The sequence below is a fragment of the Musa acuminata genome, chromosome BXJ3-9 (genome assembly GCF_036884655.1).
Source record: "Musa acuminata AAA Group cultivar baxijiao chromosome BXJ3-9, Cavendish_Baxijiao_AAA, whole genome shotgun sequence".
Classification (NCBI taxonomy): Eukaryota; Viridiplantae; Streptophyta; class Magnoliopsida; order Zingiberales; family Musaceae; genus Musa; species Musa acuminata.
The window spans coordinates 41717800-41744211 of record NC_088357.1 but is presented as its reverse complement, the minus strand read 5'-3'; the positions used below and the strand labels follow the sequence as shown (position 1 = coordinate 41744211).

Genomic DNA, 26412 nt, shown 5'->3' with positions numbered 1-26412 from the left:
ACTGTTGTTTAAGAAACTTTTCCTATATAATCTTCTAGGTACCTATACAAATAGAAAGAATCGAGCAGTCAACTCATTTTGTTCTAAGGTTAACAGGGTTAAAATTGAGTGTGGAGGCTTTTCCAATTAAAATGTCATGCAATGACAATAATCAAAAGTATTTATTTTGAAAAGGGACTTAAGGTACCTAGAAGGCTATAACCACTATTTATATCAAGCAATTAGACTACTGTTTTGATATAATTACAGATACAATTGACAGAAGTATGGCGAAATCATAGAAGCAATCAAAGATAAATTACTTAGGAAGCCTGGCGAAAAGAAGATTGGTTAGCACATCCAGCATAACCCGGAACTGGCATGATGTCATTTCTGCAGTAATGTTAGGAGAGTTGAAAGTTAGCTCTTTTAATGGTTTGACCTGCAACACCACATAGTAAAAAAAATTAATTTAGTAATCCAGTAGGCTCATGCCAAAATAAACAACCAACGTTGTCATGATTGAAAGACTCAGCATAACAGTTTTAATCTACCTTGAGTTCAGAAGTTCCACCTTTGTACTGTGTGTACTGGAAGTACATTTGACAGGGCATAAACACTCTCTCCAGTAAAGGACCAGTGCGTTTTACATTAGGTGAGCCCTTAATAATTTTAGGCAACCACTGAATTCCAGCACCTGGATCAATATCTGTAGGTGCAACATGGGCTTGAACATTCTCAAGCATCATAGATAGCTCCATTCTTTTCCACGTCATTTCAGGCACATTATCAGGAATCACCACATTGCTGGTGCTAAGGGCGTGCTCTATTATGTCATGGCCAACATGTAAAACTGCGCGAAATGAACGAGCTAAGACACGGCCACTGGCAGCAGCAAGCAGAAACCTACCCTGTTATATGGATGAGATTAAATTCAAGTTAGCAATACATTTCCATAAATCAATTTCCAGTAAAGGAAAATTAGTGAAAAAAAAGTAATAAAATTTTCACTCTGATGAATAAAGAATGCATAAGCCATAGACCCAATTCTAACAATTTCTGTCATCAAACAGATATACAGACAACAAGATTAATAATTGTCACTCCTCTAGCATACAAGCTTAATGAGTATGTCATGAGCAGCATCCTCTTGAAGCCAGTTTAATAGAAATCCTGATAGTGCTCAGACAAAGTTTAACTGAACACTCCCCAAAAAAGTGGGATCCCCAATATTTTTCTTGATTCCATTTGTCAGAGAAAAAAAGAATAAATGAGCAAGAAGAAGGAAGAGGCGAAAGAGAAGAAAGAAGGAAAGGAGGAAGGAGATTATACAAATTTGATTCTCTGATTCATATCCCCAGATCCAGCTAATGAATTTTAGGTTACCTTAAGCGTGACTCCCAATAATTTAAAACTTCTATCATGGTAGCTTTGCTGTATTTATACAATGAAGTCCTATGACAAGATATACCTACACTGTTGTTCAGAACTAAAAGAGTTCTATCTTAGAAATTTAGTTGGGGAATCAGTCTTTGGGCTCTTCAATAAGTGGTATGCTTTCAATGAAGACATGGAACGGAGTAAAAAAACTCCAGTTTACATCCTCGGTTTTGCAGCTTGTTTCTCTGAAAACTTATTTCTCTCCATAAGAAAATATTGAAATATAATACAGATGTGTAGATCATGTCACAGTTTTTCAACTATTATCTAAAATAATGACAAAAGAAAGGGATCTGAATATTCTAATATTTTGAAAAAATTAATAGATGCCCTAAGGCATCGAGCATAAGAGAAACTAGAACATACAGAAGAGAAAAGAAAAGCAAGAAAATATGCTCCATTTTTATATTTAATAGAATAAAATTTAGAAAAACTTTGATCAAATATAATTTCTTAACAAATTTACCATGTTTTTGTTATGTCATGATTATAGGTAAAGTGCATTTAGAAACATGCTTACTTTGGCTTCTTCCGAGTGCAGATTGAACTGAGGCTGGATAACATTGACCATGAAGTGGCATGTACCCTCCTCATCAGTGTCACAATCATTTTCTTGCTTCACTGGAGGCAAATAAAAGTTAGTAATTTGTGCATTCCTCATGAAAGTAACTCTAGAATTTAACATATAGCTCATCACTATACATAGTGGAAAAGCACTTCCACTTCAAAGCCACTGTCTCAGAATTACCAACGGGGCAACAAGCAAGCCTCACTTGGGGTTTCCAAAGTAACAAAAAATTCAATACATCAGTTATGGGTAAATCGTGGGGATGTGGACTACTAAAAATAATCATAGGAGGATGCTAATGTTATGCAATCAAAGAGAGCAGTCTTTCAATAATTAACATTTATGCACTGAATCCAGGAGTCCTGCAACAACATGTGTGATGAACTTAATAGTAGCTTTTAGTGGTCAAAGTCTAAAAACACAAGGGTATGTGCCAAATATAAGAATTTAGAAGCTGAAAGAAAATTTTCTTCTCTGACATACCAGTCACAGCAGAAGACGACGTAGAAAGAGATGAATCTTGTCCCTGATTCTTTTCATGCTGCACTGAAGTAGAACTTTCACTAGGAGAAATACAAGGCACAGAATCGACGGCTTCTTCAGACGGCAGATCAGTCTCATCTGTTATTTGTTGTCTCTCAAGTAATTTTCTTTGGGCATACTGTTTAGAAGGAGAAGGTTTTGGACGTGCAAATGCCTTTGATATTCCACCTGCCAAGGACGTAATAGCAATTCTGTTTTCCAGTGTCCACAAGATCTTAAGGCCATAAACAAATACACGCTGACAATTGTCAGCAACTACTACATTAAATCCATCATCATCAATAAGATCGGATTGTGTATGATCACTTTCACTTCCTTTTTCAACTTCAGCTATCACAGAGGTCACTTCAAGATCTTTTCTGTCATATGCTTGCCATGCTAATAGCCTTGTTGGATCAGCCTTTGAAGTTTGTCTTCGTACAGTGAAATAGTCAGAGTGTAAAAGAAAAGCATCATCTTTTTTCTTGTCTTTGCAACCATAGTCACAGTTCTCATTACCTAGCTTATCCAACGGTTCACTTCTTGAACTCCTCTGTGCTGTTTTAATATCTTGGGCAATAGAAACTTCATTTATTTGGTCTAGACACACCATTAGCATGTGAATATCAACACCCTGATAAACAAGATCAAGAGGTTCACGCTTGCAATCAAAAGTAAATTGCTGCTTACCACGACTAAAACAGATTTCAAATTTCAACTTTGCTGTTTTAACTGCCAAGCCATTAGCAGGATCATCATCTCTTAAAGGTGTATGACGGATGCAAAAAGGTGTAGTATCAAGGCGGAGAAAAAATTCAGTCATAACCCTGTCCAGTGACAAATTACCAGACCTGGCAACTCTTGGAACACCAAAACGTGGACACCGTGAGAAAATTCTTATTTTGTTAGGAGGAAGGTAATTAAGAGTACAGAACTTGGATAACCAAACAAGGTCATTTGCACTAAAGCTCACAGTTGGGGAATCAATGGACTTAACTGCCAACTTTTGAGAAGATTCACTTGTTGATCCATCTGATTTCTTCTCCACATCATTAGAGGAAGCAAGTTTGTTATCAGTAATTTGAGAGCCATTCAGCAAGAAGTTCCACTTCAGTGAAAGGGAGGTTGAGCGAAAGGGATCATAGACTTTCGTCCGTGGTTTTCCTTCAACAGGAAGTGAATGGAGATAATGATCAAGTGGATTACCAGAGTCACATCCCCACTCCATGGATACTTCTAAAAGAAAAGTAGAAGAGAACAGAAAAGGACCACAGACATGTGATGGAGGCTTTAAGCTGAAACTGTCCGTCAGACATTGTAGACTGCTCAAGTAAACCTTAAATTCCCTTGCAGAAAGGCCTATGTATCCATCTCTCTGCTGTATTTCCATGTTTGCAGAAACTATTTCCAATTTATCTAGTTTCTCATAAGGGTCACTTGTACCAAGGATAAACCATCTAGTCTCAGTAAATGATAAAGTAATTTTCCCATGAATATAGTACCTCATGTCATCCCACCATGGTAAGCTGCGTTCTTTCTTAGGCAGCTCTTGTACTGATGGATCAACAGCTGGAACTTGTGAAGTTACTTCGTATTGATCAGGGCAACTCCTAGTTCCTAGATTAGCTCTACGGAGAGCAACCGTGAACGCATAGCTGATATCAGCTAAAACAGGTTCATGTCCCACTCCAAAAGATACTTCCCCTTTTTCAAAACTTATTGGCAGATCAAGGTACACTTTATTTGCAGGAGTTGTACCACTAGCTGAACGCATCATACGTACCTTCCACCATCTCCCTACAAAAACATCTTGTAGTATTTGTGGCTGAAAACTAGTCGCCTATAGTAAAAAGAAAAAAGAGGGTTAGCTCCGCAGTTAAGATGTCACTTATCAGTGTTATTGAGACTTCATCAATTGCCAAAACATTGTAGAAATTATCATCTCAAATTAGACATCACACAAATGAAGATAGTAAGAACATGCACGACTAAGCCTTCTTATATTATCAGTCTAATATTCCAAAATAATTAAAACTAAGTTGTACAACTGTTTACATAATTATACAGGTAATGAAAATTAATAAACAATATCTACTGCATTTGATAAATATAAACAACTGACTTTCAGATTGAGATACAGAATTTACAATATCTACTATTTAAGGTTATAATGAAAAAAAATATTTTTAAAACAAATACTGCATTTTTATAACAAAATTTACATAACAATATGTTTTAATCAATTACATAGTGAATGATCCATTCCAATCTGTTAATTCTCAAACAGACCAGTAAAGGCAGCAGTTGGAATGATTTGAACTTCACACAGGAAGCTCCAAGTTGTAGAAAATGCTAAGAAATATCCAGGAAATATTTGAAAAAAATATTTCCATAATATTACCCATTATTATTTAAGATAGGTTCTACTTAGCATATCTAACCCTGAATAAAGAAAAAGAACATAAAAGGTTATAAAAGAAGAAGAGAAAAACTTGACAGTTATTGGTCAACAGTACACTCATAAAGCATTCCATTGTGTATAAACATGAAATAAGAGGATATTTGCTTCATGGATTAAAAAATTAACAATTTTTCAGTTTACCTGTTGAGCTATTACAACACGTCCTTGACATTTACCAGAACTTCCACAAAAGATTGGGTATGTATAATCTCTTATTTGCACTAACAAGGATCCTGCACTTAAAACAAAATCTCTTCCATACAACCGGGAGAAAGGTATATCTTTGTCTGAGCATACAGGATCAGTCCTTTTTATAAACTCAACAATTCCAACATTGCCCTTATCGATCTCTGTCAGAGTCACGTCAAGTTCTCTAGCACATAGTGACATGAGAGAAGCTCTATTAATACTTGGTTTAAACCCAGATTGAAAGCCTCTGGTGGTTTCACCTAATCTTTCTGAGATGACTATTTTTTGGCATGCCTCGTAATATGATTGGAAGACCTTCTTATGAATCTCCGTTCGCAAACGTTCAACAGATGAAACATCAGATGCATCAATTTCAATTTCTTTGTAAAGAATCTTCTTTTCAGAACCCAGTGCATTCGGTTCCTGACTACTTGAAGTTATACTGGAAAGAAGATCATCAAGAAACTTCAACCTAACAGCTGCTTCACAAACTTCCTTCTTCATTAACTGGTAATGTTCATCAAGCCAGCCCTGGATGGGTTCTTCCTCGATTTCCACAGTTATTTTGCGGATCAGTAATCTCACTGATCTTAAAGTTGTGGATTTAGTCTTAGCTTTTCTGGTGCTATGCTTCTTTCCAGGAAATATGAGGTCTGTCTTAGCAGCATTAATGAGTTTTATACATCGCAATGTATCTTCAACTGCATCATCAATGGCACGTAACTGCAACCTGTAAGGCATGCAGATGTAGATATCAGGACTTTGAATTACCCAATCCCATGTGGTGACCATCTGTGATTTTGAATCTTGCATATTATGCATGACAGATACTGGGACACGGGAGATCTGCAAACGACTACTTTTAAGTATTCTGGCTTCATTAAAAGAAACCATAACTTCCTCAAATAAAACACCTATTTTTGCATTCTCAGAGAAGATGGACTGCACATGAATTATTGTTTCCACACCATCTGCTAGCCCAGCTGATATTTTCAACATTTCGACATCAACGGCAAAAACTGATTCTCGTTTTTTATGTTGTTTTTCAGTTGAGGCTTGATCAGAAGTTATTTCCCTTTGTGGTACTGACACTGTATCAAGGGATTCTTCCTTCATCTGGCTATCAGAACCATGGAGCTTCTGGTTATGAAGCAGAGATTTCAAACTTGTAACAAATTCAAGTAGTGCTAAATGAACATCAGGCTCCCACCTGACTGATAAATCAGTCACATTTAAAAGAGAACACAAAGCAGTGTCGTTAAGGCCACCTGAACGTCGCACAAACTTTGCTTTCTGCATATCGAGCAGTGTCACTTCTGTACCAGGATTCTGTTCTTCTGGATATTCATAGTAGAATGACCTAGTTCTATTGACTTCAATCTGCATGGAATGCTTTTCCTTGTTGAAGACAAATCTGAGATGTGAGATCTCAAGAGACATTGAGAATTTCAAATGCTGGCAATCATTGAGCCTTATGGATGTTATGCTTGCTTTACGAGGTTTCCCATCAGCGGAAACACTTATTATAACTTCACCACCCTGAGAACCAAAATTAACACGTTTGGGGTCTGCAACGGTCATATCTTCTAGACTGGTATCACCAAAATATTTAATGGAACACTTTTCAAGACTAAGTTTCACAATGTTTATCCCTTTTGCAGTCTCTTTCTTAGAAGAATGAGCAACCTTATCTTTAGCCATTTTTTTGCTGGAAGAAGACAAACCTTTTAGCACTTCCTTGAAGGACATTATGGTCTTCATAAGTGATTCAACATGCTTAAATCCAAAGAATATTCCCATACCAGTCATATCAACAGCAAGAACCAACTTCAACCTCTTAAGATCATGCTCATCATGTGATTCTGTTTCTCTGTGACCCAAATCAAGATTCATTTGCTCAATATGCACCAATGAGCCTGAGATAGTTTCTATAGCTGCTAAATTTTTATCCAAAGATTTCTGATATGCATCGGCGGTGTCGAAATGAAATTCACCAAGTTCTGCATGTAGTTCAAGTCTCTTACTTACAGTGTTACTTGCAGAAAGATGAGAGGATTGCAAGCATCCCTGCATCATCAAGGTACACGCAAAAAACCAGAGGATTCATAAATGAAAGACTGCAAAATTGCCATGCTCCATTACATATTTCTAAATTATATAAGTTATCTTTCTTTCAGATAAATGATGTAACAGAATAACTAAAGAAATCAAACAAATCTTAAAGACATGCCATGATCTTGATCAGAAGGCTGTCAATCAATAGATTAATATAACTATCCAAAGAAAATCAAATTTAATAAAGAATTCATGCATTAAAGAAAAAGGAATTGCATAGACTGCTTGGGTAGTATCCTGGAGCAAGGTATTAAATAACAGGCATATCAGTCGGTACGGGTTTTAAGAGGCCATCTAGAAGTTTTAACTCAAAACCTTTCAGATCCTCAGTACAAATGTCAATCTCCAATAAAGTTGAACCAGAATGTTCTTAAAACATGGATAAGTCCTCTACATCATTATTAATTATTTTCTCAATTGGCCTATTCAGTGTATCCCCAGTATCCATTTCTAATCAATGAACAAATGTCGCAATTTGCAACTACATCCTCAAAGAGTTACAGTGGTAATTCTCAAATATCAGAAGTATTTTTTCTCTGTCATAGACATCTACATAGACTGACACAAGTTGAATAGAATTTGTAATCACAAAATTCAAGAAATATGTAATATAGTTATTCAGCATTATTTTCTTGTTTACTGTGACTGCACCAAAATATGGGGGACCTGCATCTAAGATGTCCTGTAATAGAATTTGAAAATAACTTTAAGATCATGTTACTGCAAGAACACCAATACATAAACCAAGCATTAGGAATTTTCCAATCAGGACTCCCGCAAAAGTTAAAAACTCCCTACATATTTCAGTTCTACAACCCCATATTCTGTTGCAATGCAGTTGGTAATGTTTCATTCTTTCATATCACAATAAAAACAAAATGGTAAGATGATTTTAGATAAATCCAAACTTAAAATTGAGACAGATTTCGGTGATTATGTATAAATGTTATGAGATAACTTACGTGATACAAGGGGCAATCATTGAGATCATAAACCATAATATTCATATCTGGAGCAGAGACTGTGCATCTCCACATAATAGTGTCCGTGCCATCTGTTGATCTTTTTTCATGATAAGAACTTTCTTCACGAAGAACCATCTGCTTCTTTTTACCTAATTTAAGAGAAAGCCATGGCCTAAATCTGCTAAAGATAAAGTTGCAACTGATTCTTCCAAGCTTGACATTAACCTCAGCATTAATAGGTAGAGGCTGCCACAAGCGAACGAGTCACGTATAAGTAACCAGAAATATTAGCACCTAGATAGTTGAGTATTATAAGCATGATAGATTTTTAAAAAGAAAAAACAAAAGAATAAAGAACAACAAAGTCTAAGGACAAAAAAAGAGACGTGAAGTTCAACTAAGAAAAGGTTAACATTTCCACAATAATCATCTGGTTCAGAGAAATCGAGATACAGATTATCTCGAGCTTCTAGTTTAAGGTGATGGTAACTTACAGAAGTCAAATTAACCTCAAAAACTCTATCTTGGTGGGCTTTGGTGAACTGAATAAGACTTACTGCTTTATTACCCTATCCCAACAAGTCTTTACAGCAAGGAATGCACAAATGACATGTGGCAGGACTGCTCACCTGTAAGGCTGTATCAGTCGTGGACAAATGTTTTCCTTGAAAGTCCAAGGAATCCAATTTCTCTGGTATGGCATGACCAGAATTTACCAATCCAACCACTGTCCGGCATGAAGATCGCACAATTTCGGGCGATTCATATGCAATATAAGACTTAACCAGGTGGTAAACCCTTTGAAACAAGCTGACTGTCTGACTCAGGCCTGGTAATAAACCTAGACCGATGGTAAGACCGACCTGGTTTTTTTATTTTCTTAATCCCTAAGATTAGAAAAAATTAAGAATCCTAACACACACTCTCATGCATTCTCTTTATTCCCTTGTGCCTACATCTATTGCCGCATGTGTCTGCATCTGCCACATGCATCTACATGTTTTTAGCTTATTGACACTCTTGCAGTAATCTAGACTGTTCTTCAAAGATTAGTTTGCTTCCCAATTTTTAGAGAACAATTAAGTCACATCAAGGACTTTGCAACCAATTGAATTGCAAGATAATGTTTATGTTGTCAGTTCATTAAGTTACATGATTGTTATCATACTCTATGTTTTAGCTTATTAACAATAATTTAATATAGAAACTGACTCACAAAAGTCCAATATGACTATTCTTTTACATGTCCAAAAGATACAAAGAAAGATGTACGCTAATAATATTAATGGAATTGTAGAAACATTATGATGAAATTGTTGATGTAATCGAAATCTTTGAGCAAATTTAGAATCATCACCATCTTTGGTTCAGTAAATCCACTTATTTGTATCAAGGGATATTTGATTAACTTTATTTTATCAAAACATAGCGCACTTTTAATTTTATATAAAAGAATACACAATGTGATAGAATATAGGTAAAAGCAATCTTCCCAGACATTGGCATTGCTTATTACTTGGTGACCTATCAAACTGGTAACTTACCAATAATCAGGTCATGCATCGATCCAACAAGGATTATAATTTCGGTCCATAACAATGTACCGAGCCCTGCTCAATACAGTATGTATCGAGACATACGGACAAAATCATTAAAATAAACCTTCAAAAATACCTAATTAGCTTTATTTTACTATTATAAATATGTCGAACACCCTAAAAAGTATTAAATACGTAATTTTAATCCAATATTGTTCAAATTACAATGAAATCATCATTAGATTCACTAATCACACCATTAACATAATTAATTACCTACTAATTATTTCTATTTCATCACTATAAACATGACAAACACACTAATAGGCATTAAAGACATTTAATTGACCCAATATGAGTTAAATTTCAATATCATTGTAATTAAATACTCTAATTACAGTATTAACATAATTAAGTAATCCCTAATTAATTCTCTTTTACCGCTATAAACATGTCAAATGCCCTAATAAGTATTAAAGATATTTAATTTATCCAATATCGATCAAATTTTGATTAAATCATCATTAAAGCCACTAATTATAGTTTTAAAAGCTTAATTAAAATCTAATTAAACCTATTATACCATCACAAACATATGATTCAATCCGCACAAAATATAAAGATTTGAACTATTAAGTGCCTAATTTTGAAAAAATCAATATTAAACACACTAATCACAACAGTAAAGGCCTAAATTACTCCCTAATTAACACTATTCTACCATCAAAAACATATTAAACAACATATTAAACATTAAGTCATATACCATATAGAATAGACTTAATCATCTCATAAATCAATAAAAATCTAGAAAGAGAATATATACCTCTTGATTAAAGTATTCTTCCTCTTAATCCTCCCAAATTAGCATCCTAAATTTGATCCAATCCACAAATCATAGTTTTGTTGAGTTTTGAATAGTGAAAATGTGAGAGTAAGAGAGAAATATGAGTGAAAAAGAGTTTGAAAGAGATTAAGAGATTGAAAAAGTGAAATGAGTTGAAAGAGGGGAGAGGAAAGAGTTTAAAAACCCTTTTCTAAGCCTCAAATGGTCAAATTGACCGTTTGAAACAGGGCAATCTCAACCCTTGATCAGTAATGGTCGAAATCCAACTGTTACTGAATGGTACAGGTCAGTAATAGTTGAATTTCAACCGTTACCGCCCGGTATAGACCCTATATCTTTCAATACGGGGTCAAGTGACCGGTATCACCCGATAAAGGGTGGTCCACGTACTAGTATCCTATCGAACCGGTATGTACCGCCCGCATCAGGCAGTATGCATTGGTACAACAAACCTTACTATTTTATGGGTATCAAGCTATATGTTCTAAAAATTGGTACTTGGTCATCGGTCAATACCAACTGATATGGTCAAAAAATTTTCAACTCTTAAGCATTGTGCTCATCATCCTTTCAAGATTTAATGGAATAGCATAAGCTACATGAATGTTATATAGAAAGTCCATGTAAAAAGGATGATAAGTATGATAAAAAATCCAATAGTCTGTTTTCATAAATCATAATATAGAAAAGGATTTGGATAGTAAGTGCAACAATAAGCCAATAAAGTGTAAACAACTCACTTGCATTGGAACATCAACTGTAGCTATAACTGTGAATTCCAAAAGCTCCATCACAGAAGCATTGCTTTCTCTAAGGAGCTGTAACGAGAAGGAATAAACAAACTCAACAAATACAATGTATATAGGCCATATCAAGCAGGGTATACCTTAAGCAAAAAACTTATATGAGTAAAAACATACATAAATTTTACTAAAATCCATGTTGAGAACAAAGTTTGATGTGGCCTCTCCAGAATCATCATATACCACAGATTTAGTACTTGTCAGCAGGATGCCTGTCACAGTACTGTTTGCAGAAATGTTTTGAGCTTGGTGCACAAATGTGATGTCTAGTTCACGGATGTTGAAGTTCACCTTCCAAATAATAAATGGACATTGTTTGTTTAGTAGCATTCTTTAAGACTTCAGTTGAAATTTGATACTCGTCCATACAAATAATGAACAATCAAACTTATAATCATGAAAGCAACAACAGGAAAAGTCAAAACATGTTATAGCCTTATAGGAGAACCAGATGACCTGAAAAAGTTTTTGATACTGCAAAAGAGGATTGCCCTTAAAAGATATACATATCATAATAGCACAGCAAGTTGCAGCATAATCGTCAAACGACATATTCCGTATCACACTTAAAATGTCATTCGAAAATAAAATATGCAAATGTTAGTTGCTCAATGATAATGCAAACCTTTGTTGTAAGGATGTCATCATTTTAAGCAACAAGAATACACAAATTAGACCATCCTAGAATTCAAGTAGTTGAAATAGGTAGACGTGTACCTAAAGCACAAAGGAGAATGCAATAATTAATGGAGAATTCATGTTCAATGAAGAGAAGGGTCTTGATTATGCAAACAGGCCAAGAAAATGGTAGTAGAACATGATGTGCACAACCTATATGGTAGTAAATAGCACGTGTTTCATTAACATTTGAAAGTATTACACTGAAGTTTTTCTGACACTTGATGTTATTATTATTGCATGGTATGCAGCAATGTCCATTTATGAAGCAAATTGGTTAGATCTGTTTATTCTGATTGCTAACTTGAAATTTGAAGCCACTTTCACGAATTTCAATAGCTTTTCCTGATATTTTTTCCAAGACCTTTTATAATGTGGATGAGTTGTGCATATACTATATAGTACTTCCATTTCAAGAATATTAAGGTGTTCTTTTGAAATGTAAATTGACTTTCTGTAGCAAAATATCTCAAAATTTGTGAGTCTCATTAGAAGTAAACATCTGAAAACTAAATGAACTATACAAAAATCAAGTCCCATAGGGAGATTGAACCTTTTCAGGAAATGCAACAATATGCTTCTTCAACGACGATGATTTTTTTTCAGATTTCTTGGTAAAGTCCAAAGCACCTTCTTTGCTGTCATCAACACCCATGGAACTGTTTGACTCCTTGGTTTTGACAAATAGGTTCTCCCTCAAGTTCACAGTGATTGCTCCAAATGTCACATCCAAATTCCCAAATTGGACTCCATGTTCCCTGTGTCAGATGATTTGAGAAGCCTTCAATCTTTCATTCCACCCAAGAAATGATACAATAGGACATGACAAGAATAACAGATAACTTCAACAATTATATGGTACACAAGTTTGTAATTGGTATTTCCTCTTTACTCTCTAAAATAACAAATCATAGTATGATTATTATATTACTTTCCATATATAATGATTATAAAACTTTCCATAAACAGTGTGAAATCCATTTAGTGCATCTAATGCACAAATAATCGGACCTACAACTCTACAAGTATGCACCAATTACAAAACCTACAAGTACGCACCAATTACAAAACCTAAAGCTTTCCATGAAACTGAATAAACTTTAGAACTTCATGCCACTTGCAGTTAATGGTATTTAGTAGAACGTGAATCAAACATCGTTCTGTATTGTTGCAGAATTTGTCAATGACATAAGGCTTCCTAAAATCTAAGTTCCATAGAATTTGGCCTGACATGAACTTATCTCAAGATTATAAAAGCTTATAATTCTTTTTACACTTTAGATGGGCTGCCAACAAAAGGCAATGTACACTATTTACATTTAATATTTGATGTTGAAGTTATACAAAGCAGAACTGATCACCAAAAATAGTTACGACTTTACGGCTTTATTGTTATTATTGTTGAGAACAATATACCAATAATAGGAATCAAAAGGTACTATCAAATGCACACCATCATTTTTACGCTCATGCAAAATGTGGAAAAAATAGTTTTAGAAATAAAGAAAATTATAAATGCTAATGAGCATCTTACATACATTGATGGGGGAATAATATTGTAATATCCAGAGCTAATCAACAGCTCACCACACTGGATTATGTGTAATATCAACCAGATGGCATGCAGTCTTGCCACCAAGATTAAGAAGTTCTATGCCAAAAGAATGTTAAAATTTGATTCTTTCCACTTAGTTGTCAAGACCACAAATCACTTGCACATCTACCAGTCAGGATAAGAAAGATTTGCAACTTTCAATCATATCAAGCCTATCATACAAGTTGATCGAAACATGGCACAAATTCTCATGCCATGTCAAGTTAGTCTGGTTTATACTCTTAACAATGTGTACCAAACAACTCAAGCCTCAGACCAATCCATTTTTCCCTTTTGGGGCAGAAGGAAGAAACTACTACCATCATATTCCTTTTTTTTTTCTGAGATGAAAAAAATGAAAGAAAGAGAAAGTTCACTAAAGGGAAATAAATAATATATAAGTACCCACAAAACAGACTCCAGATAAACATAAAAAATGAACCTTACTCCTCACATGAATGGAATGTCACAAGCATGGTTCACCTTACTGATCCATACCAGTGTACTGATCAACCATTGCTATGGTATGTACCGAACCATACCGACGTACCAACACATGTTACATGGGACATACCGACAAACTGGTATGTACCACTCATACCTGTCCCTTATCAGATCAGTACATACTATCCATACCGGACAGTATGCCGTGGTACGGTGAATCTTGGTCATAAGCAAGATATCATTAAATAGGGCAATAAAACATCTATACCTCAATCTCGACAAACATTTGAATAGGGATGTAATATTGGTACATAAAATAAGGTCTCTTAGCCAGAAATACCCTAGACAGGAAGAGAAATAGAATCACAATGGAAAAGATGAAAGGAACATATGTTTCTTTTATTTACTTTTTAGAATAAATTTAAACTATGATTAGGTTATTCATCATTTTTGTTGTTTTCCAATTCATTATCAGTTACATTTCTGCAAGAATGATAAATGGATGATGAAAAGGATGATGTATGCAATTTAACAACTTAACAAAGATAAAAGACAGGCTTATGACTTAAGATGTGCATAGGCAAAGATTTCGTTGTCAACATGACTAGTAGCTTGGTCATTGACATGAAAAACAAATTTACCAATATCTTAGCACATGTAACCTAAGAGATAAAGATTGACATTATTGGGCAAATGGTGGTGGAGGCTATTCAATGGAAGAGACCTACTTTACAATTTGGATTAGACTGCTAAAATTTGGTAAGTTTTGGATCTGTTATTTTGTGATGGATAATGAAACATATAATCTAGCAAAATCCTTTGAGAGAGAGCTATCACATGTTGAAAAAATATGGTTGTTTGATTGATGAAGCTGCTAGCATCTCTGCTATGATTGTTGATATGCTAAAGATGTAATCTTCAATTTATGGGACAAGAACAAACCCACTGGACGAGACAATTTGTTGATTTTCTTAAACTATATTTTTGTAGTATTAATCTTAAAGAAGAGAATATTCCACTATATGAAAATTGGAGTCCATGATATAATTCGTACGTCTATATTTTGAACTTCATAGTTTTTTTATATTGATCCTGATCAAATTAACTGTTTGGTAGTAAATTACGGGATGAAGCAAAGAGGAAAGAAAAGGATTTTTTTACTTTTTCTTCCCAATAAATCACAAAAAGGTTTCTTGGAGAGAGTTGTATCCTCTCCAATTTTCTCCTACTTGTTGCATCCAAACAAAATAATCCACTTCTCTTTTCCTCACTTCTCTCTATCCAAACAAGCCATTAGAGGTTATGGTAATACCTGATATCAGATAGACCAAAGTGCTTTATTGGGTTAATTATAAAATGGAAGATTAACTCGAGTTATTTATGTTGTAAAATGGAAGATAGATGAAACATGTTGGTGATGGTTTTGGCCTTATACAACAAAAGATTGTAGCTTCACGAAGGAGGTTTGAAGGAAAATCTTCTGGCACTAAGTTTCGGCACCTCCTTCTCCTACTTGAACACCTCTGCTGCCTCCTCCTCTGTTGCCGCCTTCTGCTCCTCTTCCATTGCAACCTTCTGCTGGATACCAAACCAAACTAAGTGCTGGTACACTGATTGTACCAGTCCAGCTACTGACTGGTATCAGTACTGGACTCAGATTTAGAAACCTTGCTTGAAGACATATTAAGTCTCGGCCAAAATTGTCATGCTCAAACTAAAAGGTACAAGTATTGCCCCCATAAATCTAATAGTTAATAGCCCTAAACCTATCCCAGGAGCAGGCCAACATAAAGATTTTAACTTATATCTAGCAAAATTATAAATCATTATTTCCCCTCTATCTTTAAAACCATATTTCATTATGTAAATAAAATAAGATGATAGGCTTTGACTATCATCAATACAAGAGAAATATTCTTCTTACATGATGATGTTTCAGTTGTGTTCAAACTGCAAAGAAACGAAAGCAGCTAACTTAGATACTTGAATGGATTTCAGTGTGGAACATAGACAAGGGATAGATATTGTTGTAAAAGTTTATGAAATATCAATACAGATGAAAAGATAGTCTACATCAATTATAAATTACATCAAAAACCAAGAAAATATTTTCAAGTGCTAACTTATTGCCATGGTTTATCAAAATATACTAACCTTCATCTAAGTTAGAACTTAGAAGCAAGGTATACAGTTTCGAATGATACAAGACGGTACATACCGGTCCGACAGTAAACCGATACGCAAACCGTTCGCTATCGGACGATATTTTTTATTTATAAATTTTATATATATATATATATATATATATATATATATATATATATATATATATATATATATATATATATATATATATATATATATATATATATATATATATATATATATATAAAGGCGACATCGCCTCGTTTTTCTACGATGTCGGCCTGCTTGGGGAAAAGAGAGGCGACGTCGCACTTTTTTTTTTTAACTTTTATATATAAATATATAAATAAATAGATATATAAATAAAAGATTATATATATATATATATATATATATATATATATATATATATATATATATATATATATATATATATATATATATATATATATATATATATAGAGGCGACATCGCCGTATTTTTCTACGACATTGCCCCGACTGGGGAGAAGAGAGGCGACATTGTCGAATTTTTTTTTTACTTATATATATATATATATATATATATATATATATATATATATATATATACCGAATGGTATACCAAACGGTATACTGCTCGGTATACAGTACTGTACCATACCGAGAGAATATCGAAACTTCGGTATGATACGATATTTCAATCCGTACTTAGAAGTTAGAAGTATAGTGCATATCTCTGTTTTTACGAGTTTAGCAGATATACAACTTCTTAATTGCTAAATATACTCTAGGCAATTAAATGGACAGGAAAATTGCTCGAAGTCTATACATTTCATTTTAAAAGCTTAAGCATGCTACAGGAAATGAAGTCAACATGAGCTGTAAAGTATAAGCCAACTTGACTTAAGTAGCTAATCAGTAAATATGCATAAAAGCTGTAAGACATTGAGCCCATCTTTCTATCAGTGACTAACCTTTCAAGCTCACAGATTACTGATATATCCTCACACAGCAAAGGAATTTTTTTTTCCACTGAAGCTGAATATGCTGGCCTTTCTACCGTGAAACTGGATGACTGGTCAAAATTATGCTCTGAATGGAACATATCAAAAAGAAAATTTGCAAGTTGCAGATTAAGAATAAAAGTAGGATTAGAATTTCCATGAACTGATGCATCCACTCGCAGTCCCTTGACTTGAGCTGTAAATTTCGGCCCCTAAAATGTTCATAGGACAAGTAATTTAAAATAATTAGAACCTTCCATCCAAATACGACAGTTTGAATGCAGGTAAGCATAATAGCAAAGGCACTAATCCAGTAATCCAGAATTCTGCAGAAAAATTGATGCTTTTGAAGATTAAATTTGTATCTTGAACTTAAATATTCTGGAATCGAGAAGTTTCAGAAGCACTATTATGTTAATACATGTTCAAAGAAATACAACTTGTCCTTGCAGTCCAGAAGTTTAAACTTAATTAGTACTTATGTAGCCATCTGTTAGAATACTAGTATACTCTAAAAGTATAATCTATGGCCACAGCATGGAATGCCATCTCGCCTGAACCGATACGAAACGAGCATTACCGATCCCAGCATAAACTGGTACATGGACCACCCCCGTTTTGAGCAGTTCCATTGGGCCAATAAAAAACAGTAAAAAAATGATTTAACAGGTTTAAGCGATTGGTGCTGCCCATCACCCACCATCGATTTTGGGTACGTTTCCTCCTTTTCCCCTCCTCTTCTTCCTCCTTATCTTCCTCCTCCACCTCCTCGCCCTCTTCTTCCTCTTCTTCATTCCTCTTCCTCTTTCTTCCTCCTCTTCCTCCACCACCTCCTCATCCTCCATTGCTTCGTGTTCGTCCTTCCTCTTGCTCCTTCTTCCTCCTCCTCTTCCTCCATTGCCTCCTTTTCTTCCTTCCTTATCCTCCTCCTTCCTCCTCATTCTTACTCTTCCTCCTTCCTCCTTTCCTCCTCTTCCTTTTCCTCCACTGCATCCTCTTCTTCCTTTCTCTTCCTTCCTCATTCTTCTTTCTCCTTCATCCTCTTTCTCTACTGCCTCCTCTTCCTTCCTCTTCCTCTTTGTATCTCCTCCTTCCTCCTCTTCCTCCACTGTCATATGTTTCTTTGGTATGTAACGGTGTACTATTCTGAGTCCTTTAATACAGATTTTTCTAGCTAAGTGTGTATGATTATGTATATTTGTCATTTCAAATTTCAATACTTCATCAAATCAGAAGAATAGCATTTTCTTACCCTTTTGTTACAAAGGAGACAAAATCTAGAATTGTGGATGTGATTTTAGCTAAAATTTAAAAATTCCAATAGGAAGGCGTCGAGTATCAGTGGTGCAAGGAGAGGTATAACAATATGCTAGAAACCTTAAATATAGATTCAAGAACTCATGATTTAACTAAGGATATTGGTTTCTACAGAGTTGGGACTTACGGTCTTGTTATTGTTGTTGTATTGTTATATATTGGTTTCTACAATGCTAAATGGCGGAAAAATTATATATAGATAAATCCATATAGTTGGAACAATACGGTTTGTTTTTGTCGTTTGGCAGCTATATATGAAATCCAGGGTACATATATCAAGTTATGTAGACCTTTAGGAACCACACTTTAGGGTACATATATTAACTTTAGGTTTCTAGTGAATTGGGTTTCTATGCTTGATTTTGGATTGAACGATCCGAGAGCATTAGGGTAAGGATTTCAAAGTACTGTCAATTATTCTAAACTAGATACCAGCCCTTTAACCATCTTGCTATGCGACACCTAGAAAGCCAGATTCTCATGCGGGGGAAGTTAGAAGGGAAGAAAACAGGTCTACGGCTTTTTCCTTCCCGTGGAACACTTCAAGATAGAGGAATTTTCTTTTCCTTTTGTTTTCTCACTGCTGTTAGCACACCGCAACATGCAAAGTGTTAGCACAACTCAGGATGTGCCACTCCATCAGTCAACACAGACAAGGTGCCAATGCAATTCAAAACCAGTGTCATAAATTCATGGAAATCAGCATGTGCTAACATGAATCAAAATATATTGTGCCAAAAGAGTGTTGGCACATGCCATGCCAACCTGTGTCAAGGTGCCAACATATCAAAAGGCCAATTTTTATCTGAGAGAACGCTGACATAATATGAAATTGAATCAGTAAGGTATTAACACACACCTCATACCACAAATGACAATCAATGTTTAAGACCTTGTTTCCAGCTGGGACTGTAGATGCAACAAAAAATATCCACCATGGAATATTAAATAGATTATTAGTTTCTTATAATTTGCAATTGTTATGTATGTGGGTGGTTGATCAAAGCATGAGTAGCTGTTCTTACTTAAAGCATCCACAAACATCCTAGGAACTAAAAGCTAAAGAGGATACTCATATTAGCAAAGGATGCAATATATAGAGGATATGTGCACTCCTGTGCAGTGACATAAGAATTAGAGTTCTGATTCAGCAGGAAAAAATTTACAAAAAAACAAAAATTGACCTATTACTATTATTAACAACATCCCAAATGTCTACATATTAAACAGTTTTAAATATTTTATTATCTGTGAGTACATTATAGGTACCTAGTTTTGGGTCTTTTTACCATCTTTTGGTAAAATTAGAAACTTGAAATTAGATCCATAGTTCGCCTTACCAATCCATACCGGCATACCGACTGGTCATCAGTATAGTACATACCGAACCATACCAATATACCAACACACGGTACGATGAGATATACAGACAAACCGATATGTACCACTCGTATCAGTCCCTTATTGGATTGGTACATATCACCCATACTGAATAGTAAGCTATGGTATGACGAACCTTAATTGGATCCATTACAAATCACATAAATTTTCTAGTCTTAAAGTTACAAATTGAATTTAGTCTTCAACTGGAAGTCTTAATTGGAAATGTATGCTTATGTGATAAAGGATTTCAAGCACTGAACAATAATTATTGCTTTTGAGGGGAAAAAAAAAGTATTCCACCATATTGAGTAAGTTGCATTTGTGCAAGAAAATTAATACAGATACAAGAAAATTATTAAGATTTAAAGTTCCCTAATAATAAAGAAGATATCAATTTTTTACTTAATTAAAGCTGATGACTTGAAACATGAGTTGAAATGAACGATAAACATCCTTCCTCTACATTTATTTTGATCCTTGGATACTAAATAGTTTACCAAATTGGATAATTTATGTCAGAACAATACTAATATTGAAAAACCTTCGTTTGTGGTGTGCAAATGACATGTATTAACAAGATTCTTTTGAGCAATGTCCACAGAGGGTAAAAGAATGAACATAAGACTCTGGAAAAAGCCCTTCCTTTCATCTCAAAATCATTTTCTAAAGACTGCAAAAAGTTGAAATAAGCATAAGAGATAATTAGAAATTTTGGAGCAACAAATATCCAAGAAGATGAAAGAGGAAATTTTGTCAAGGTCCTAGGCAGACTGCTTTTAAAGAACACCTAATAGCAGAAACTTTGACTTCTGGTAACCACTAGAAGTTTGGCTTTGTTTTGCTCCTTGCTTAAAATGGGGTGCAACTTTGGCTCCTGGCAAAAGTTCTTAAGTGTATTTGAGAATTGAGAAGCATACACTGCTTACAGAAGGAATAATGATAATGAATATTCTTCTGTGTAAGCATCTTACTTTATACAATTTTTTAATAAGTATCAGCCTCTCAGGAACTGAAGTTATAAAAAAGCTGGACAGACCATTTTTACCAAGCTGAAGTTACAAAAAAAGGTTTTCTATTTTTATAACAGAAAGGTAAATACATAGAAATTTACCAAGAAAACCATTTACAAGCCACACCAAGGTAAGAATTCTGAAGTCAATTGACACTTTATAGAATCCCTTTATGCTTTGTTCTAACTTCTAAGTACCAGACAGACTGTTATGCACTGCCTAGTATTTACCAGTCCAACTAGGAACCAGTAATGATACATACAGTTCAGTACCACTTGGCTTTATTTTATTATTATTTTTTTCAATCATACCAGAAAATATAGTCAGTATACCATTCCATATATCAGTATCATTACCAATCAGAGAAGTTGAAACTAGTATAGGACTAGTGTTAAAACCTTGATTCTACATTTGCAAAAAAATATAGACTGAAAGTAACTTTAATGAGTAAATTCTATTGTTAATGCTAGCTTAATAAATTGTGAAATATGGCAGCTCAAAGGGTAAATCTATTCATTGAAAAATATACTAGCAGTATGATGACTATAGGAACAAAATGTGACACTATTATAAACACATACCTTGACATTTACTTCAGTTACAGACAGTGACAGAAGTCTTGCAATGTGAGATAATAATACCCATGTTCCTCTTCCTAGTTTTCGTGAACTTCGAGGTTTATTGACTTTATTCTTCTTAATGCTTTGTGAAGAAGTCCTTAAATAAACTTCCAGATCAGATATAAATAGTTGCACTTTCTGGTCCCCTGAGAAAATGTTGAATCCCTTGTCAAGTGATTCACGTAGACTAAGTTTGATCTCACCAATCAATATGGATTCAATGGCACCCTGAAAATTATTGAAGATCATCTTCAGCATTCTAATGTGCACAAGATGAGCAAAAGGTATTAAACCACAACGAAAAAAACATAGCTGGCAATGCTGATCACAAAGGCGCAACTGCATTGTAGTAAGTCAACAAGATATTGATGTTCTTTTATAAAATTTTGGCTAAATTAACTGAGCAAAGAACAATTGTGTTAATGGAAATATGATTCAAAAAGTTAACCTTGAACAAAAGTAGTTAGGATTCTGTATATTGGTCTTAGAGCATGTGAATATAAAAAAAGCTTAGTCTCCTTGAATCAAAAGAAAATAAAGCTTAATCTACTCAAAACGAAAGAACCTAAAGCTTAATCTACATAAACTACTTCACTGGATTTTATAATTATTTCAACAGTGTTTACTGTCCCACGTTTCGGCATTTAAAGAGAAAGGTCGAGAAGTTGATAATCTGGCACAATATAGCTAAACAACGAAATATGTACTTCTACGGCAATTGCAAGTGACTAGTTGACCAGTAAATCTCTGATACCATACAAAATACTTGTGTAAAGAGTCCAAACAAAACATTTCTGTGACAGAAGCCAGTAGAAATTATACAAGAAAAAAGATTTGACCCCAAGCATTGTGTTAATGATACAGTTGATATGTGTATGGATGAAACTTCATTCTTTACTATAAAGTATAAACTAACATATGCAAAGTTGAGAATCAAAATTCTTAAATTCCTAAGAGTTAGATGGATGTACTACCAGAGTTCCAGTAATTTGGCCTTAAGCATTTTGGATTAGTGATTTAGGCAAAATATGTTAATGGGTCATTTATCCTAGCAGGCAAGGTTGTGACTTTCTCTCTCTCCTCTCTGAACTTTTTATGTACGTGCATGTTTTTTGGAAGAAACTTGGTACTTTACCATAAACTGACATATCCAATGTTGAGAATGAAAATTCTCAAATTCCTAAGTACTTATTCAAAATCATATCTTTGGTAAGGAAATGAGCTTACAAAATCAAACGGCATAGTACAAATTCTAAATTGAACAACCAAGCAAAAAAGAAATTCACATAAAGTAAAATTAAAAAACAAGTATATCAATCTTAAATAAGATAAGTCCGAAGCAGTGGAAGCATCACTCATAGAGACACTTTTTTGTATTCATATGTACTACAAACAAAAACCCAAGATGGATGTAAACCTTACTAACAGTAAATTTAATGATCCAAAGAAGAAAATAAAGCTTTAACCCAAATGGATGAAAAGATAAAATGCATAATTCAAAAGAAATCTAGGATCATGAGAATTCTAAGATCTTTAACAAAACTTATGAAATAACTGACTAGCACTTAGGATCTCCATATGCATCTTAACTCAGTTTGTTTGTAGTTATGTTAATCTAGTTTGGTTTATGCATGAGTAGTTTCTTTGGTTTTATAAAATAAATTCTGGGAACAAAACAATTTCCATAATTTCAGCCTTTTAGATTACTTGATTTGGATTGTCATACCAATTTAGGAATTAAATCTTAAGTTCTGACCTCATATCATTCTCCACTTGGACCAATATACCAACAGAAAATATAAAAAATAGCTCAACTCAGTATATTTCGATACGATGCAGTATGTCACAAGCAGTCAAACCAATTTAGCACAGTCACATTCTTCATTCCTTGAATCCATGGTACAACCATATCAACAAAACAAAGTGTCCTATACCTATCTGCCCTGATATCAGCATGGGATAGTTTGTCATGATAGGTTCAGTTACCATGCTGAACACATGCCAATACACCATTGTGCAGTGGCCCAAGCCAAACTGTGCTAACTAGTACAATAACAACATACAAAATGGTGATCATTAAATTTCAAATAAGGCCTTATTTGCTTTAGTTCCTTTTTACTAACATTTCTTCTATTCTCAATTTAATAGTACTCATAAAGAAGTCTATCTGATTTAATTGCCATCAAAATGTTATATTCCTAGGAAGAAAAAGCCAATGTCTCATTCTAGCCATGCTACCAGTCCTGCTGCTAGGCTAGAACAAAACCTACCAATATGTCAAGACTCAAAATCTAAAGATTTGCCCAAAAATCAACAAATATGAAAAACAAGAAAAATAATCTTGTAGTTACTTTTCGACATCTTGGCCATGTTTCATCAAAAATTAAAATAATATTTCTCTCAGAAATGAAATTTATATGTGTTTGTATTTGACATAGGCTAATAACTGTTACATACTAAAATTCCTTTTTTAAATAAAAAAAGTGACCTTTTTGAAAGTAACAAAGACTTCATTTATACGATTGCATCCAGTGACTTGGAAACCAATGGAAATACCAACCATCCGGTTCAAAATCCATCCCAACAACCTGGCAGCAAATCTGCAATAATAAACACAGAAGAAGATGTTACAATAATAAGAGCACTACTTCAGGCAAATTTATAGAAAGAACAACGCTGACAATAGCAAATTAACTAAGCCTAGAAATCAAGACGCGATCTAGGTTTAGCCCTCATAATAATAAGTCATAGATGTACACATTTCTAATTGTATGTTATAAACCTATAATACATTCTTCTCATTTTACCCATGAATACATAGGATTGGCCCCCACTGATAATCAAAGCGATACTACCATGTCGTCAATCGCATGTAAGAGGAAAGATCCTCTCATTTTAGTAGATGGTGCTTGCTGCTTAGATACTAAAAATTGCAATATATCACCAAGCAAGCTTTATACAAGAAGTAAGCCTCTCCTCCAAAAGAGAATCCTTATGAGGTCTCTTCACATGCATGCGGTATGGATAATTTAATCTAGGTGAGTCATTCATTCAGATTTTCTCTAACAAAAATGCTACAATCAGAAATAGGCAGATGCACATCGTCTGGAAGGTCATAGAACTTTCAATTGAGGAGCTGATGTAATCAGTGAAGCTTCTAAAGGCAGTTCTTAATTATCTAGCACTGGCAAAATTTGCCACAGTTCTAGTTTAGCAATGGCAAGACCGTGTTATGGTCGGATATGGAATCCAAACTTGCCACATTAAAACAAGTGTTCAAACCATTTATCTAGCATCACTAATAATTTTCTAAAATTCCATATACGTGGTTCTAAAGGTTTATCATCTGTTAGACCTTTCTGCTATAAATCCATATCTCAGAATGACTGTTCAGTTACCCAGTTTGACTCACATAAGGTAGCATTCAAGGAAAGTAAATAGGTTAGAGCAAGAGATTGTTTAAGGCAAACTAGAATTAAACACCATTACAAGTTTGCAAATTCTTAGTCCATATCAAAGACAGGCTTCTTGAGTTTTTTTTTTTTTTTTTTTTTTGTGACAATCATCAAGTATAAAAAAGGAGGTTGAGAACTGAAGAACAAGAACATCAGACACAAAATTTTCGCCCACCAAGTATGTAAGTGCAACAAAAGCGGAACTAGTAGATCCGTGGCACTTACACGAACACGACCCATCCGACGGCGCAACAAATCAAGAGACCGATCAAGAACTTGATCAGGAATAACACCATCGTTCTTCCAGCTGTGCCCTCTACCACTATCTTGCCGAGAACGTCACCGACCTCCCTCCCTCCCTCCCTCCCTCCCTCCCTTAGGTGGCGCTTCGTGAACCCCAAATGCACATCAAACGGGCGCAAGAATCCGTCTTTCTCATTTTAAAGACGAAGGGTAGCGTTCCTGTCCCGGAGAAGGGTCCGCGATCCGATTCGGGAGGCGGAGCGGTCGGAGAGGGATGGCTAGCAGGTGATGTTGCCGAGACGTGCGCGAGGAGCGCAGAGAAAGAAACGAGGAAGTGGTACCTATAAATTTAATATAGGAAAATATTTGTTCCAATAAATTTAATATAAATCCAAATCTTAATATCTTTTGCATATATTCTTTTTATTTATATGCATCCATAATAATTAAATAATACTATCAATCAAAAATCTAAATCTTGATTTTATATTGTTTTGACATTATTACCAACATTTATCATTATCTATCATTTAAAAAAACAATAAAATTCAGCATTATTGCCATTGCAGTTTGAAACCACGTCACTCGTGAACAATTTCTGGGGTGGTTCGGCCAATCTACACGAATAAACGAATAGGGCCTGTGGGCCAAACCGCCGTTGCGTTTGGACGTGCCAAGTTGAGGAGACCTCCAAGTACATACCAAAAACGGCACTCGTTGCTCTCCGCGTCTGTCGAGGGCTCATGACGTCGACCGCACCATTTCCTCATTTCTTTCTCTGCGCTCCTCCCACGCCCCGTCAATGATCTCCGTCCGAATCGGGCTTCCATGCCACCTCCAATGAAGAAGATTTTTTTACCATATTAACCTTTGTTGTCTCGTCAACATCACCTGCTTGCCATCCCTCTCCGACCGCTCCGCCTCCCGAATCCTCAACACATCCAATTTCGTGTTTGATGATTGTTGTGGCAAAAACTGTGTGATAATAAATGATCATGCCATTCTAGTGTTCTTATGTAATAATATAACTATTTAGTTGTGCCAAAATCATCATATATGTCTCTAATCAGTCTCTTCATCAATTTCATTGTTTCTTATCCACAATGTTGAT

General features: G+C 34.7%; 1 protein-coding gene across 2 annotated transcripts in view; it reads right to left on the bottom strand.

Annotated features, from left to right (window-relative positions):
- Nucleotides 1-25409, bottom strand: part of LOC135649025 (protein SABRE-like) — a 35823-nt gene extending 10414 nt beyond the window's left edge. For both annotated transcript variants that reach the window (XR_010501162.1, XM_065167120.1), the window contains exons 1-13: nt 25284-25409; nt 24092-24203; nt 21565-21831; nt 17244-17485; nt 12659-12863; nt 11545-11718; nt 11365-11442; nt 8237-8485; nt 5112-7226; nt 2471-4349; nt 1940-2040; nt 534-890; nt 303-421 (exon numbers count right to left, since the gene is read on the bottom strand). Coding sequence is in view for 1 of the 2 variants with exons in the window: in XM_065167120.1 (XP_065023192.1) it covers nt 303-421; nt 534-890; nt 1940-2040; nt 2471-4349; nt 5112-7226; nt 8237-8485; nt 11365-11442; nt 11545-11718; nt 12659-12863; nt 17244-17485; nt 21565-21831; nt 24092-24203; nt 25284-25354 (5969 nt within the window). In the remaining variant the exon portion in view is untranslated. The remainder of the gene's footprint in view (nt 1-302; nt 422-533; nt 891-1939; nt 2041-2470; nt 4350-5111; nt 7227-8236; nt 8486-11364; nt 11443-11544; nt 11719-12658; nt 12864-17243; nt 17486-21564; nt 21832-24091; nt 24204-25283) is intronic.
- Between the last annotated feature and the right edge of the window lie 1003 nt (nt 25410-26412).